The 18,048-nt window shown below is 46.3% G+C and overlaps 1 protein-coding gene across 1 annotated transcript in view; it reads right to left on the bottom strand.

The window, feature by feature from the left end:
* Positions 1-18,048, bottom strand: part of LOC137384071 (synaptotagmin-6-like) — a 324,396-nt gene that overhangs the window by 248,662 nt on the left and 57,686 nt on the right. Inside the window, exon 3 of the mRNA XM_068057646.1 lies at positions 17,063-17,075. Coding sequence (XP_067913747.1) covers positions 17,063-17,075 — 13 coding nt within the window. The remainder of the gene's footprint in view (positions 1-17,062; positions 17,076-18,048) is intronic.

Raw genomic sequence — 18,048 nt, 5'->3', positions numbered from 1 at the left:
TTCTGATTGAAATGTTAATCGAAGGCCTGTCTGCTTCTCTGGGTGGGTGTAAAAGATCGCATGGTTCTTTTGGAAACAGCGGGGAGTTCTCTTCTTGTCTTGGTCAACATTTTTCCCTCAAACAATATGACAGGTAACAGATTAACTGGTCATTGTTCCTGTTGCTGTTTGCAGGACCTTGCTGTGTGTAAATTGTTTGCTATACTTGCTTACTAGACAATAGTGATTTCACTTCAAGAGTAATTCATGGGCTATATAGCACATTGACATGCCCTGAGGACATGCAATCTGCTGTGTAAATACAAGTTCTTTTTTGGGATCACTTCCTTCTCTGTCTCTATCCACTAAAATCCCAACTCTACACCCACATGTTTTTAGAAAACAGGAAGGAGCCGACCTCTCAAAAGATTAGGAGAGAACAAGCATACTCCTGTGGAATAAGGTGCAAACTCTCTATATGGGTTTTTCTCCAGTATTCTTCAAGATATTCAGATTCCAATGGGTCTAATCATTCTCCTTGTCTCTATAGGCACCAGTTTGTGGCTTAACATGTTTATTGCTCACCTAAAGTGGAATAGCTGACATACTTATAGAAAGTTCATTTCTGTCCAAAAGACATAATTCCAAAAATGTGCATGTTTTCCATCCTCTAGTTGCACTTGCTCAATCATACCGCCTGTAAACTAGGCCAGTGTTCAGTATTCAGACTGAATGGAAGTGGTGCAAGTGAAATTAGATCACTCCTGGCTTTAGACAAGGCTGCTTCAGTCTTCAATGCAATGCACGTTCCTTCTGACCTACTTCACATACAGAGGCTCCACCAAGACTTTGCAGATTCTTGTTTGGTTTAATTTTTCATAAAATCACATCCTGAACAATAATGTCGCTGAAATTAATCTCCATTTTCTCCTGTGGACTGATTAGGCTGCCTATGTGAGTTTTAGAGAAACTGTCCATTCTTCATTGGTTACAGATAAAAGTAATGCACTTGATGAATCATACCTCTTTCATTATCATAAAGTCATAGAATAGTACAACACAGAGGGAAGCCATTCAGCCCCTTTAGTCTGCACCAGCTCTTTTGCAGTGCAATCCAGTTAGTCCCACTCCCCTGCTCTTTCCCCATATTCCTGCAATACTTTCTCCTTCAAATATTTATCCAATTCCCTTTAGCAAGCTACTGTTGAATCGTATCCACCACCATATCAGGCAGTATATTCCAAATCCTAACCCCTCATGGCATTAAAAATGTTCTTCCTCATGTCGCTTCTGGTTCTTTTGCCAATTAACTCAAATATTTGCCCTCTGGTTATCGACCCTTCATCCATTGGAAACAATTTCTCTCATCTAAAACATGCATGATTTTTAAAACCGCTATCAAATCTCATCTTAGTCTTCCCTGCTCCAAGGAAAACAACCCCAGCTTCTCCAGTCTATCCACATAACTGTGACCCCTCACCTCGGAACCATTCTAGTAAATTTGTTCTGTCAGAATATGAAATGTGAAAACTCTACAATTCACAATACAATATTTTGCGATTGGATTGTGAAGGGGGAAAACAGAGAACTTGCACTGTTGAAGTGTTTGTCTCAGTTGGGCAGTCCCATACACTGTGGCGAGGGGGTGCGAATTGAGACTGTTTTGGCTGCTTAAAGGTAAATTTACATAGCACAATCTATTCACGTCCACTTAAAGCTTTAGTTTCTAAATATACTATATTTATCCCCTCAAATTACTCTTCTTACTTGCTTAAAGATTCAAATTCATGCTGGTGTATGTTCCACTGGTGGAGGTGCCAGCTGCTCTGTGCCTCACCTAAGCAACCATTCATGTGCGAGACTAGACAGGGAGCGTTGCTAGGTCAGGCACCCATGGAGAAGGGGGTTACCATCCTCACCCCTGTCCATGCACTCATACTGCCCCACATGTGACTGGAGTGACCCTGCCTGTTTATTCCCCCTCTTCCCCAGCCCAAGGTGGTAAGGTCTAGCCCTATTCCAGCTAAGCCACACATTTTTATCGCGCCACACGTTTTTATGATACAGTAACGCGTATGCTGAAATAACCCAAACTTTTAATTTTTTTTCTATTAGATGTATCTGCACTACTATTTAAATTACTGAGTGTAAAGATTAATTTATCAGTTGTACACTGCAGCTGGGGATTAGAATTAAATTAGTGCCTATAGATGTGGAAAGGCTTCTAATAAGTTGCATTCCTCACAGTTTCCTATGGCTGAACTGGAAGGAATGCTTTACAAGAAAAATAGTATAATGACAAGCTCCAATCAGTGGATGCACATTTTGTGCCAACCAACAACCACCCATTTATACTAACCCTACAGTAATCCCATATTCCCTACCACCTACCTACACTAGGAGCAATTTACAACGGCCAATTTACCTATCAACCTGCAAATCTTTGGCAGGAAACCAGAGCACCTGGCGAAAACCCACGCGGTCACAGGAAGAACTTGCAAACTCCACACAGGTAGTACCCAGAATCAAACCTGGGTCCCTGGAGCTGTGAGGCTGCGGTGCTAACCACTGCACCACTGTGCCGCCCTGATGATATATTGTGTGACTGGAGGTATAAAACAGTGATCAGTGAGGTGCAGGAGTTTAATATCCTCTGATGGTGCATTGGCTAATGTTTATGTAGAATTTCTTTGTACACTATTACAATATGGTTATTGATCTATTTGAAGTTAAAAGAGTTAATGACACCAAATACATTTTACTAGCAAGTGAACGAAGAGAGGAAAATAAATTTGTACAGAGAGCTAAACTATTGAAGAGAGCCAAGTTTTGACCATAGTAATTAGATTCCAGTAGAAATATCAGTCCGTGGTGAACAAGTTGGAACAGTGACATTTTCCCTCCCTACAAATGGATTTTTAATATAAATGAAGTATGTATTCACACAAGCATATTGCAGAATCAAACTGGTCTGCCTCAGGAGAGAAAGACAGACAGACAGACAGACAGTCAAATCACTGCCTGAAACAAGCTTTGGTAACTTAAATTCAGAATTGGGTATCAGCTGCTTTAGTTCAAAATGAAGGTTATTCAATGGGAATTGAGTTATATTACATGGGTGGTAATTAAGGGAACTAAGTGTAAAAAAAAGTTAATTGTTAACTGCACATCTGCTCATGCTCAATGGAGCATGCAATTTAGACACTGGGCTCAATTTTAACAGGCAGTGGCACCAAATTTAATGGGAGGTGGGATTGATGCTTGAGGCAGCCGTGATGAGCAGCAATCTCATATGCAGGTGCCAAGATAGGTTTTAGCTCCTGGGGTGGGGGGGGATCTTATTTTAATATGGAAGCTCGCCCGAACCCAGCAGGAATCAATAATTGTTTGACAGACAGGAGCAGGATTTCGGATGGTAGGAGGCTGCTGCAGGAGACCTGGTGGAATGGTCCATGGCACTAAGATGTGTTGAAAGGCAGGGGGGTCCATAGGTATTTACAGTCGGGAGAAGGGGGGAAAGCCTGGGGAAGGGGGAGACCCAAGGTTTCCTTGTGGGGCATGGTAGGGGAGCACTCCTCCTCCTCCGAGCCTACAAGGAAACCTTAATAAAATTAAAAATGTTAATTTACCTGGCCCTCTTTTGGCCATCTTTCCAGCTGCTGGCAGGTTTGACCTGGCAGGGATGCCACTCACTTGCTTAGGCCTCAGGCTAATATTGCGGTTGGGCCTCAATGACATTCTTCAAGCCTGAACTGCATATTTAAAGAAAAATTCTGCCAGCTTTGAATGGATGTCCTTGACTCCTGCAATTTAAGATTACTTGGTGAAGTAAGGGCAAGAAGTCAGTGGGTCAGTCTCCTTCTCCTTTTTAACTGCCTGGCAGTGAGAGTAAAAATTCCTGCCATTGTGTTGGTTTCAGTCTAAGGTTATCTCGTGATTTTGTATTTCTGAAAAATGCCAAACATCGTTATGGAGACCCAATTATAATTACCAATTATAATTCAGTATGAAAATTCTGAAACATAAGATAAACGTACTGCACTAATAGCTGTGACTGACTGGAATTTAAAGATAATTATTGGGTCTCAATTTGCCAATTTGCCCATCCCTGTGATGGGAGGGAGAGGATGTGGGAATAGTTTGAAATGTGAAATCTACATAACCCGACTCCACAGGCTCCTCTTGGACCATGTGTGCTTCCACCCCAGGCCCCACAAGAAAGCCTTCAGCCTCTCTCAGCTCTGACCTCCAGCATCTACCCTAACCTACTCCAAGCCCTATCCGAGCCCTCCCGATCACAAACTTCCTGATCCTTCGCCCTCTCGATTCTGGGCCTCCTCCTCACAGCCCTCCTGCCCAATGGCCAGGTTGTCCATTTGGCTAGTTGCCAGGCTGGAGGTGGAACTACAAGATGCACGAGAGGCCCTACTGTTCAGATTGGCCTTTCCAGGTTCTTTGGCCTCTCTTGGCCTCACCCGTAACCTCCACTCAGCCTTCCTGATCATGGGCCTCAAGTAAACTATGACTTGTTCCAAATGAAACATTGACATGAAGTTGTTTTTTTTAAAACTCAGATTATTGCAGATAATTTCCATGCTCAAAAATGGGTGGGTTGTGGATGGGTTAGCTTTTTAAAATCCCACTTCAACCCATCCACTCTGGGTTTAAACAGTGGCAAGACAAGTGGGCAGACAACCAACCCACTCCCAGGTGGCAGGTTGGCTGTTTAAATATTATACTGAGGCTGGGGTCACAGGTTTAACCCTGGCTGGCTGGGGTCCCCGGGCATCTTACAACACTGCTCGTGGGCAGAAGGAGCAGGAATGCATCTCCTCAGTCCACCAGGCTGACTTGTTGACCTGTTTCTATGCCATGGGGTTCTCCCCCATCTAACCCCACTACTCCTGGGAACAGGGATCGGAACCCCGTGTTGGGGGATCAAAGCCCTCCCTGGGATCAGGGATTGCTCTCCTCGGGATCAGAAATTGGAACCCCTGGGATGAGGGATTGGCCCCCCTCCCCGGTATCAAACTATCTGGCATTGGAGATCAGACCAGTTCCTGGCTTCGAGGAACAGACCCCCTCCCTGGGATCTGGGATTGAACCCCCTCCAAGAACCAGGCATTGCCCCCATGCTGCCACTATCATAGCAGCAGGTTCCTTAGCTGCTCCCAAGACTGTGACCTCCTGCAAAGTGTTCCCCTCCTGACTGCGAGGCAAGCCTGTTAATCAAGCTGGTTTCCAGGCAGGAATCCTGTTTTAAAAAAGATGCACAAAAAATCTCCACAACATGCCAGGGAAATTTGGTCCTCGGGATTTCCTTAACACAGCTGCACCCTCCCCGCTCCCACTTTCACCCTTCCTTATGGTACCTACCCAGGTGAATAGCAGAACCTTGGTATCCATTCACATGAGAAATAGGCAATTCAACCTGTTCTGTTCAGAACTATGGCAATGGTACCAAGAACTTCCTGATAGGCTAAAGGAGAAGCTGTAAGGCTACAATCGCAAGTACCTGCAGTGAAAATGAACCTAGTGCAGATTCTACACTTACTCAGATAAGCCATGTCATTTCCCATCAGACACCTGATGAACTCTGAAAATGCAATATACTTGTAAATAGGTGTGGTTTTTGGCCTGGTAAGTATCACTTTGTCTTTATAATAGGATTCTAAAGGGACTAAATAATATAGACAATGACAAGCTAGTTCACCTTCTCTAAAACTGTAGAACTAAAGGATATGGTCTGCATTTGAAGGGAGGTAAATTTAAAACAAATCTGTGGAAATAATAGGGGAATTTAACTTCCAAAAGAAGTGGGTTTGGGTTGGGTGGGAGGTAAAAATGTACAAAATCTCAAACTTGACCCCAACCTGCCTCCAAGCCGCCCACTTCTAGTTTTAACGGAGGTGGGAAAGGAGTCAAGCAACCAATATGCTCTCAGGAGGTTGGTTCCTTGTTTAAATACTATAATGAGGCTACGTGCCTCAGAATTCACAATTTGATTGTTTAAAAGAGTTTTCCACAGTGAATATACTTTAAGGCCTGAAACGACAAGCCACAATCAAACACAGCCACAGTTTGGTCACTAAAAGTCACAACTACACTCCAGACGCAAGACTATCCGTGAACATTGGGAGGTCATCTGGTATTCCAGATGGTATTACAACATGCTTATATTCACAAATGGCCTGGTGAGGGTGCTTGTGTCAGGACCCTCCACAAATTGGAAGGTTTGCTGGGGGTGCCAGTTTTATCTTGAAGATGGATCTTTGCTGAAGATAAGCCTTTTTCAATCTTCAACAGCAAGATCTGGAGGCCTTTGGGACTTCTAGGTGTTACTCTTCAGTTTAACCCTTACTAGGCAGGTTTCCCAGCCTCAGAAACCTGAAGGGAGGCAAGGATTGGTCGATGTAAGAGGTAAATGCCTTTCCACTGTTAGTGGGCCAGAAGTGCTTCCTCCAGGCCCCTGCAGGTAAGTTGCTTCCCTGCTCAGGATCGACCACCCCTGCCAAGATCACAGACCTCTCCCTACACCAGGAGCAAAACCCTCTCCCCACACCCCCCCCAGGATCGCACCAAATGGGATCTCACCCCTTCCCCTCCCAAATATCTAGATCTCGTCCCCATGCACCCATTGACTTAGCAATAGACTGCAGACCTGTTTCTGGCCTGTGGCCTCCTCCGGAGTGTTCCCCGCCTGGCAGGGAGCCAAGCCTGCCAATCAGGCTAGCTTCTGGCAGGAACCTGCTGGGAGACAAAGCAGGGCCTTCCGTGGTTCCTGAGCACAGCCCCTCCTCTCTTCGCTCAGAAACCTGCTCTAGTCACGTTGGGGCAATATTTCAGTGAGCAAGTGGTCAATTTATAGGAAAGGCTCTCTCGGGCAATGATGAAAGCAGTTATGCAAATTAGGCAGGTTTCTTTCAGTAATATTTTGGAATACTGGTGTACGAGCAATTTGAAACATATTTAGCAAGTGTAGCATGCTTGGGAGGAACATCCCCAAAGCTGGGGATTTTTTTCACCTCTTGTCCGAGTCTGATAAATTGATTGCTATGAATAGTTAACAACAGTGGTACAGTGGTTAGCACCGTAGCCTCACAGCTCCAGCGACCCGGGTTCAATTCTGGGTACTGCCTGTGTGGAGTTTGCAAGTTCTCCCTGTGGGTCTGTGTGGGTTTCCTCCGGGTGCTCCGGTTTCCTCCCACATGCCAAAGACTTGCAGGTTAATTGGCCATTATAAATTGCCCCTAGTATAGTTAGGTGGTAGGGAAATATAGGGACAGGTGGGGATGTGGTAGGAATATGGAATTAGTGTAGAATTAGTATAAATGGGTGGTTGATGGTCGACACAGACTCGGTGGGCCGAAGGGCCTGTGTCAGTGCTGTATCTCTAAATAAAAATAATAAAACTCCATTATCACTGTATCATGCAACCACCAGAATTGTAGAAAACTAAATAGATGGACCTTGGCCTTTATTCGTTAGGTGGTTTAACTTGGTTGTCCCTTATATAAGGACATAGAAATACAGCAGGAACTAATGTCCCATTGCCATTTTTTAAAGTCACGTGTTGCGTTTAGTTTTACAGTGGATTTGCTAGTATATTTCAGCAGCTCTTCACATTTGGCTTGCAGGTGCTGCCTTTATTTCAAGTGCATTCCTCAATGCTCTAGCTGAACCTTTCAAATATTTGCTTAGCAAATGAAGAGCATTTAAGCGCATTTCATGAAATTAGCCTCTCACACAAAATACATTTGCTGCTCCCAGCTGCTGGAGAATTAAAAAAACAGCATCTCTCTATATTGCAGGAGAGTGACAGGGCTGCTGGAGAACAGCTTCATATTGATTGGATTTTTGTAAAAGTGAACCGCAACACATCAAATATGTAATAGCTGGCTGTGAGTTACAAGGCAGTTGGCTGGGGCCGGGGGCAGGGGGTAGGTGGGTAGGTGGGTGGGGGGGGGGGTGGTGGTGATGGGAATAAGTCAATTACAGAGGGCTTCAGATAAGATTGCAATCCACAAGAGCAAAAAAACTGAGCATTTTATGGTCAGAAGAAATTGCATTATAGCTTTACATATACTGCCAGCTATTTTTTTTTTAACATGAAGAAGGGCCAAGGTCCATAGTGCAGGGTAACACAAGGTTGAAAAGATAAGCGGAAATGAGCAGTGATGTTCAGATTGCGCCAAGCTCGGCGAGTACATTTGTTAGAGAGAGGAGGGAACTGATTTAGGTCACTGAAGACCCAGGAAATAATGAGTAGGAGATTGCATGATGAATCTTGATTTCAATTGAAAGGAAGTAGGTAGGAAAGAGATGGTATATTTTACTTGTATTTAATTAACGCCGTTAACATAGTAAAATGTCCCAATTCGATTCACAGCAGCGTAATCAGAAAATAAAACAGACACGGGTAGGTGGTGGCGTAGTGGTATTATCACTGGACTAATAACCCAGAGACCCAGGGTATTTCTCTGGGGACATGGGTTCGAATCCCATCACAGCAGAAGGTGGAATTTGAATTTAATTAATAAGTCTGGAATTAAAAGCGAGTCTAATGATGGCCATGAAACCATTGTTGATTGTTGTAAAAACCCATCTGGTTCACGAATGTCCTTTAGGGAAGGAAATCTGCTGTCCTTACCTGGTCTGGCCTACATGTGACTCCAGACCCACAGCAATGTGGTTAACTCATACACGCCCTCTGAAATGGCCTAGCTAGTCACTCAGTTGTACCTAACCGCTACAAAGTCAATAAAAAGGAATGAAACCGGACGGACCACCCGGCATCGACCTAGGCACCGGAAACGACAACGGCAAACCCAGCCCTGTCGCCCCTGCAAAGTCGTCCTCACTAACATCTGGGGGCTTGTGCCAAAGTTGGGAGAGCTGTCTCACAGACTAGTCAAGCAACAGCCTGACATAGTCATACTCACGGAATCATACCTTACAGACAATGTCCCAGACACTGCCATCACTATCCCCGGGTATGTCCTGTCCCACCTGCAGGACAGACCCAGCAGAGGTGGCGGGACAGTGGGAAACAATAGGGAGGGAGTTGCCCTGGGAGTCCTCAACATCAACTCCGGACCCCATGAAGTCTCATGGCATCAGGTCAAACATGGGCAAGGTAATCTCCTACTGATTACCATCTGCCGCCCTCCCTCAGCTGATGACTCAGTACTCCTCCATGTTGAACACCACTTGGAGTAAGCACTGAGGGTGGCAAGGGCACAAAATGTACTCTGGGTGGGGGACTTCAATGTCCATCACCAAGAGTGGCTCGTTAGCACCACTACTGACCGAGCTGGCCGAGTCCTAAAGGACATAGCTGCTAGACTGGGTCTGCAGCAGGTGGAGGGGGAACCAACACGAGGGAAAAACATGCTTGATCTTGTCCTCAACAATCTGTCTTCCGCAGATGCTTCTGTCCATGACGGTATTGGTAAGAGAGACCACCGCACAGTCCTTGTGGAGATGAAGTCCCACCTTCACAATGAGGATACCATCCATTGTGTTGTGTGGCACAATCACCGTGCTAAATGGGATAGATTTCAAACAGATCTAGCAATGCAAAACTGGGCATCCATGAGGCACTGTGGGCCATCAGCAGCAGCAGAATTGTACTCAACCACAATCTGTAACCTCATGGCCCGGCATATCCCTCACTCTACCATTACCATCAAGCCAGGAGACCAACCCTGGTTCAATGAAGAGTGCAAGAGGGCATGCCAGGAGCAGCACCAGGCATACCACAAAAGATGTGTCAACCTGGTGAAGCTACAACACAGGACTACCTGCATGCCAAACTGCGTAAGCAGCATGCGATAGACAGAGCTCAGCGACCAGATAACCAACGGATCAGATCTAAGCTCTGCAGTCCTGCCACATCCAGCCGTGAATCATGGTGGACAATTAAACAACTAACTGGAGGAGGTGGCTCCACAAAAATCCCCATCCTCAATGATGGGGGAGCCCAGCACATCAGTGCAAAAGATAAGGCTGAAGCATTTGCAACAATCTTCAGCCAGAAGTGCCAAGTTGATGATCCATCTCGGTCTCCTCCTGAAGTCCCCAACATCACAGATGCCAGACTTCAGCCAATTCGATTCACTCCGCGTGATATGACACTCCAAGAGTGTCCCTGCTGACTGCATCTGCGGGAAGTGCACCCAACTCCAGCTCCTCGAGAACCGCGTTAGGGAACTGGAGCTGGAGCTGGATGAACTTCGGATCATTCGGGAGGCGGAGGGGGTTATTGAGAGGAGTTATGGGGAGGTAGTCACACCTCAGGTAAAAGAAGTAGGTAGATGGGTTACCGTCAGGGGAAGGAGAGGGAACCAGCAGGCAGTGCAGGGATCCCCTGTGGCCGTTTCCCTCAACAACAGGTATACCGTTTTGGATTCTGTTGCGGGGGACGACTTACCAGGGGTAAGCAATGGGGTACAGGTCTCTGGCACAGAGTCTGTCCCTGTTGCTCAGAAGGGAAGGGGGAAGAGGAGCAGAGCATTAGTCATTGGGGACTCCATAGTTAGGGGAACAGATAGGAGGTTCTGTGGGAACGAGAAAGACTCACGGTTGGTGTGTTGCCTCCCAGGTGCCAGGGTTCGTGATGTCTCGGATCGTGTTTTTGGGATCCTTAGGGGGGAGGGGGAGCAGCCCCAAGTCGTGGTCCACATAGGCACCAACGACACAGGTAGGAAGAGAGTTGGGGATTTAAGACAGAAATTCAGGGAGCTAGGGTGGAAGCTTAGAGCGAGAACAAACAGAGTTGTTATCTCTGGGTTGTTGCCCGTGCTACGTGATAGCGAAGCGAGGAATAGGGAGATAGAGGAGTTGAACACGTGGCTGCAGGGATGGTGTAGGAGGGAGGGTTTTGGTTTTCTGGATAATTGGGGCTCTTTCTGGGGTAGGTGGGACCTCTACAAACAGGATGGTCTTCACCTGAACCAGAGGGGTACCAATATCCTGGGGGGGGAGATTTGCTAGTGCTCTTCTGGGGGGTTTAAACTAATTCAGCAGGGGAATGGGAACCTAAATTGTAGTGCCAGTGTACAGGATGTTGAGAGTAGTGAGGTCAGGGATAAGGTTTCAAGGACGCAAGAGGGCACTGGCAAGCAAGAACCTGGTTTAAAGTGTGTCTACTTCAACGTCAGGAGCATCCGGAATAAGGTGGGTGAGCTTGCAGCATGGGTTGGTACCTGGGATCTCGATGTAGTGGCCATTTCGGAGACATGGGTAGAGCAGGGGCAGGAATGGATGTTGCAGGTTCCGGGATTTAGATGTTTCAGTAAGAACAGAGAAGATGGTAAAAGAGGGGGGTGTGTGTGGCATTGTTAATCAAGGAGAGTATTACAGCGAGAGAAAGGACATTTGAGGACTCGTCTACTGAGGTAGTATGGGCCGAGGTTAGAAACAGGAGAGGAGAGGTCACCCTGTTGGGAGACTTCTATCGACCTCCGAATAGTTCCAGAGATGGAGAGGAAAGGATAGCGAAGATGATTCTCGACAGGGGCGAGAGTAACAGGGTAGTTGTTATGGGGGACTTTAACTTTCCAAATATTGACTGGAAATACTATAGTTCAAGTACTTTAGATGGGTCAGTTTTTGTCCAGTGTGTGCAGGAGGGTTTTCTGACACAGTATGTAGACAGGCCAACCAGGGGCGATGCCACATTGGATTTGGTACGAGGTAATGAACCCGGCCAGGTATTAGATTTAGATGTAGGTGAGCACTTTGGTGATAGTGATCACAATTCAGTTAGGTTTACCTTAGGGCAGGGACAGGTATGTACCGCAGGGCAAGAATTATAGCTGGGGGAAAGGAAATTATGATGCGATTAGGCAAGATTTAGGAAGTGTAGGATGGGGAAGGAAACTGCAGAGGATGGGAACAATCGAAATGTGGAGCTTATTCAAGGAGCAGCTACTGCGTGTCCTTGATAAGTATGTACCGGTCAGGCAGGGAGGAAGTTGTCGAGCGAGGGAGCCGTGGTTTACTAAAGAAGTTGAAGCGCTTGTCAAGAGGAAGAAGAAGGCTTATGTTAGGATGAGACGTGAAGGCTCAGTTAGGGCACTTGAGAGTTACAAGCTAGCCAGGAAGGATCTAAAGGGAGAGCTAAGAAGAGCAAGGAGAGGATACGAGACGTCATTGGCGGATAGGATCAGGGAAAACCCCTAAGGCTTTCTCTAGGTATATCAGGAATAAAAGAATGACTAGAGTTAGATTAGGGCCAATCAAGGATAGTAGTGGGAAGTTGTGTGTGGAATCAGAGGAGATAGGGGAAGCATTAAATGAATATTTTGCATCAGTATTTACAGTAGAGAAAGAAAATGTTGTCGAGGAGAATACTGAGATTCAGGCTACTAGGCTAGATGGGATTGAGGTTCACAAGGAGGAGGTGTTATCAATTTTGGAAAGTGTGAAAATAGGTAAGTCCCCTGGGCCAGATGGGATTTATCCTAGGATTCTCTGGGAAGCCAGGGAGGAGATTGCAGAGCCTTGGTCCTTGATCTTTATGTCGTCATTGTCGACAGGAATAGTGCCGGAAGACTGGAGGATAGCAAATGTTGTCCCCTTGTTCAAGAAGGGGAGTAGAGACAGCCCTGGTAATTGTAGACCTGTGAGCCTTACTTCGGTTGTGGGTAAAATGTTGGAAAAGGTTATAAGAGACAGGATTTATAATCATCTAGGAAAGAATAAGCTCATTAGCGATAGTCAGCACGGTTTTGTGAAGGGTAGGTCGTGCCTCACAAACCTTATTGAGTTTTTCGAGAAGGTGACCAAACAGGTGGATGAGGGTAAAGCAGTGGATGTGGTGTATATGGATTTCAGTAAGGCGTTTGATAAGGTTCCCCACGGTAGGCTATTGCAGAAAATACGGAGGTATGGGGTTGAAGGTGATTTAGAGCTTTGGATCAGAAATTGGCTAGCTGAAAGAAGACAGAGGGTGGTGATTGATGGCAAATGTTCATCCTGGAGTTTAGTTACTAGTGATGTACCGCAAGGATCTGTTTTGGGGCCACTGCTGTTTGTCATTTTTATAAATGACCTGGAAGAGGGTGTAGAAGGGTGGGTTAGTAAATTTGCGGATGACACTGAGGTCGGTGGAGTTGTGGATAGTGCCGAAGGATGTTGTAGGGTACAGAGGGACATAGATAGGCTGCAGAGCTGGGCTGAGAGATGGCAAATGGAGTTTAATGCGGAAAAGTGTGAGGTGATTCACTTTGGAAGGAGTAACAGGAATGCAGAGTACTGGGCTAATGGGAAGATTCTTGGTAGTGTAGATGAACAGAGAGATCTTGGTGTCCAGGTACATAAATCCCTGAAGGTTGCTACCCAGGTTAATAGGGCTGATAAGAAGGCATATGGTGTGTTAGCTTTTATTAGTAGGGGGATCAAGTTTCGGAGCCACGAGGTCATGCTGCAGCTGTACAAAACTCTGGTGAGACCGCACCTGGAGTATTGCGTGCAGTTCTGGTCACCGCATTATAGGAAGGATGTGGAAGCTTTGGAAAGGGTGCAGCGGAGATTTCCTAGGATGTTGCCTGGTATGGAGGGAAGGTCTTACGAGGAAAGGCTGAGGGACTCGAGGTTGTTTTTGTTGGAGGGAAGGAGGAGGAGAGGTGACTTAATAGAGACATATAAGATAATCAGAGGGTTAGATAGGCTGGATAGTGAGAGCCTTTTTCCTCGGATGGTGATGGCAAACACGAGGGGACATAGCTTTAAGTTAAGGGGTGATAGATATAGGACAGATGTCAGAGGTCGTTTCTTTACTCAGAGAGTAGTAGGGGCGTGGAACGCCCTTCCTGCAGCAGTAGTCGACTCGCCAACTTTAAGGGCATTTAAGTGGTCATTGGATAGACATATGGATAAAAATGGAATAGTGTAGGTCAGATGATTTCACAGGTCGGCGCAACATCGAGGGCCGAAGGGCCTGTACTGCGCTGTAATGTTCTAATTCTAATATCAAGAAACGATTGAAGGCACTGGATACTGCAAAAGCTATGGGCCCTGACAATATTCCGGCAATAGTACTGAAGACCTGTGCTCCAGAACTTGCTGCGCCCCTAGCCAAGCTGTTCCAGTACACCTACAACACTGGCATCTACCCTGCAATGTGGAAAATTGCTCCGGTATGTCCTGTACACAAAAAGAATGACAAGTCCAACCCAGCCAATTACCGCCCCATCAGCCTACTCTCAATCATCAGTAAAGTGATGGAAGGTGTCATCAACAGTGCCATCAAGCGGCACTTGCTTAGCAATAACCTGCTCAGTGAGGCTCAGTTTGGGTTCCGCCAGGGGCACTCAGCTCCTGACTTCATTACAGCCTTGGTTCAAACATGGACAAAAGAGCTGAACTCAAGAGGTGAGGTGAGAGTGACTGCCATTGACATCAAGGCAGCATTTGACCGAGTATGGCATCAAGGAGCCCCAGCAAAACTGATGTCAATGGGAATCAGGGGGAATGCCCTCCGCTGCCTCGAGTCATACCGAGCACAAAGGAAGATGGTTGTGGTTGTTGGAGGTCAATCATCTGAGCTCCAGGACATCACTGCAGGAATTCCTCAGGGTAATGTCCTCGGCCTGACCATCTTCAGCTGCTTCATCAATGACCTTCCTTCAATCATAAGGTCAGAAGTGGGGATGTTCGCTCATGATTGCACAATGTTCAGCACCATTCGTGACACCTCAGATACTGAAGCAGTCCATGTAGAAATGCAGCAAGACCTGGACAATATCCAGGCTTGGGCTGATAAGTGGCAAGTAACATTCGCGCCACAGAAGGGCCAGGCAATGACCATCTCCAGCAAGAGAGAATCTAACCATCTCCCTTTGACATTCAACGGCATTACCATCGCTGAATCCCCCAGTATCAACATCCGAGGGGCTACCATTGACCAGAAACTGAACTGGAGTAGCCATATAAATACCATGGCTACAGGAGCAGGTCAGAGGCTAGGAATCCTGCGGCGAGTAACTCACCTCACTTCCAAAAGCCTGTCCACCATCTACAAGGCACAAGTCAGGAGTGTGATGGAATACTCTCCACTTGCCTGGATGGGTGCAGCTCCAACAACACTCAAGAAGCTCGACACCATCCAGGACAAAGCAGTCGGCTTGATTGGCGCCCCATCTACAAACATTCACTCCCTCCACCACCGACGCACAGTGGCAGCAGTGTGTACCATCTACAAGATGCACTGCAGCAATGCACCAAGGCTCCTTCGACAGCAGCTTCCTAACCCGTGACCTCTACCAACTAGAAGGACAAGGGCAGCAAATACATGGGAACACCACCACCTGCAAGTTCCCCTCCAAGTCACACACCATCCTGACTTGGAACTATATCGCTGTTCCTTCACTATCGCTGGGTCAAAATCCTGGAACTCCCTTTCGAACAGCACTGTGGGTGTACCTACCCCACATGGACTGCACCGGTTCAAGAACGCAGCTCACCACCACCTTCTCAAGGGCAATTAGGGATGGGCAATAAATGCTGGCCTAGCCAGCGGCGCCCACATCCCATGAATGAATAAAAAAACACCGAGCCAAAGAAGGAGACGTTAGGACAGGTAACCAAAAGCTTGGTCAAAGAAGTAGGTTTTAAGGCACATCTAAAAGGAGAGAGAGGTGGAGAGAATTGCACTACTCAGAGCTGTGAAAGCTGAAAGCATGGCTGCCAAGGTGTATGCAGGGTTTGCACAAAAGACTAGAATTGGAGGAATGCATTTCGAGGATAGAAATACCAAGAAATGGACAATGTTGCAAGACTCTAGTCGCATCAATAAAATGGACAAAACAAGAAAATTGGCAGTAAAGTAAAAGCAAAATAGTGTGGGTGCTGGAAATCTTAAATAAAAACAGAAAGTGCCGGAAATAGACAACAGGTCTGGCAGCGTCTTCTGAATGGTTACAGACCTGAAACATTAACTTTGTTTCTCGCTCCAGAGATGCCTCTTGACCTGAGTATTTCCAGCACTTTGTTTTCATTTCAGAAAATTGTCAGTAAATATATTTGTTATCACACAAGTGTTCTGCTTTACTTCTGTGGAAAGTTATACAATGCTCCATGTGTAATAGATACAATACAAAAAAGGCTGTAGGTCAGTTGTGATAGAGGAAAATGTTTAAAATTAAGATAAGCTTTACTGCTTATCTATTTGCGACAAGCCTCATCCATGCCTTTGTCACCTCCAGACTTGCGATTCCAATGGTCTACTGGTTGACCTCCTAACTTTCATCCTCCATAAACTTAAGCTCATCAAAAGCTCTGCTGCCCTTATCCCATAACACACCAAGGCCGGAATTTTCCCCCTCCCCCAAACAGCGGGAAGGTGGCGGGGGTGGGAGAGCATAAAATGGAGTGGGAGACTCGGTGGACTGTTCCTGACCCGCTCCTGCCTCCACTCTCACTTTAAGTAGGGAGGCGGTGGTGAAAAACAGCCCGCCTGCCCCAGGCAATCAAAGCCCTTAAGTGACCACTTAACGGCCACTCAAGGGCCTCCACCCACCGCCATGGGGATTTTACCCGTGGCTGGTCGGGTGGCCCAGGCCTGAGAGAAGCCATCTGACAAAAGCAGGTGGCTCTCTGATGGCCTGGGAAGGGGCCCCTCATGATCAGGCACCCTGTACCCAACGGAAGGCCGCCCCCACTGCCACAACCACCTCCAACACTCAACACGTCCCTCGTCCCCCCATTCGACCAAGCTTGCCTCGCCGGGGCCCAACCGATCACCCCCGGCGTGGCACCAAAAACTTACCTTTGTTCCGGGGCTTCCTGACACCTTCTTCTCAAAGTTGGGTTGCTGTCCCAGCAGTGGCTACTGCTCCCGGTGGCGCTGCTGGGATTAAGAGCTTCCGGCCTGCTGATTGGCCGGCATTTCCATTAGGGGGACTTCCTGCCTCAATGAGGTGGAAGTCCCACCTCAGACCAATTAAAGGCCTGTGAACCCCAAAATGCAGATCAGAACCCCAGGCCAGTTGGTGGATGGTTCACTGACTTACATTGGCTCCTGATGCGCCAGTGCCTCAATTTTAAAATTCTCATCCTTATTTTCAACTCCTTCCACGGCCTCGATCTTTCTCTATATCTATGACTGCCTATAGCCCTACAACCCTCCGAGATCGCTTTGCTCCTCCAATTTTTGCCAAATATACATCCCTGATTTTAATCAGTCTGCCATTGGTGGCTGTGCCTTCAGTTGCCTAGGCCCTAATCCCTAGAATTTCATTGCTTGTTTGCATTTGAGAGAGAGAAGAGCGGGTCCAAGACTAGTATTTTAAACTTAAATGAGGGCATGAAAACAGAGCTAGCTAAAGTGAACTGGCAAATCAGGATAAGGGATAGGTCAATAGAGATGCAGTGGTCGACATTTAAGAGGATATTTCAGAATACACAGAATAGATACATTTCAACGAGAAAGAAAAATTCCAAGGGTGGGACCCACCATCCGTGGTTAACTAAAACAGTTCAAGATAGTATCAAACTTAAAGAAAAAGCCTATAATTATGCAAAGATGGGAGGCAGGTCAGAAGATTGGACAGATATAAAAAACAGCAAAGAATGACTAAAAGATTGATAAGGAAGGTAAAATTAGAGTACGAGAGAAAGCTAACTCGAAATATAAAGACAGATAATAAGAGTTTCTATAGATATTTTAAAAAGAGTTAACAAAGTGAGCAATGGTCCTATAGAAAGTGAGTCTGGGGAATTAATAATGGATAATGAGACGATGGCAGATGAACTGAACAGATATTTTGCATTGGTCTTCACTATTGAGGAGACAAGTAACATCCCAGTATTAGCTGTAAGTTAGGCAATGGAAAGGAGGGAGGGAGGAACTCAAGAAAATTACAATCACCAGGGAAGTGGTACTGAACAAATTGTTGGAGTTGTGGGCTTCATCCTAAGGTGGCAAAATAAGTGACTAGTGAGATAGTTGATGCATCAGTTTTAATTTTCTAAAATTCCCCAGATTCAGGGAAGGTTCAATTAGATTGGAAAATAGCCAATGTAACTCCTTTATACAAAAAAGGAGGGAGACAGAAAGCAGGA

This window comes from Heterodontus francisci, chromosome 25, assembly GCF_036365525.1.
Source record: "Heterodontus francisci isolate sHetFra1 chromosome 25, sHetFra1.hap1, whole genome shotgun sequence".
NCBI lineage: Eukaryota > Metazoa > Chordata > Chondrichthyes > Heterodontiformes > Heterodontidae > Heterodontus > Heterodontus francisci.
This window is presented reverse-complemented; position numbering and strand designations above follow the sequence as displayed.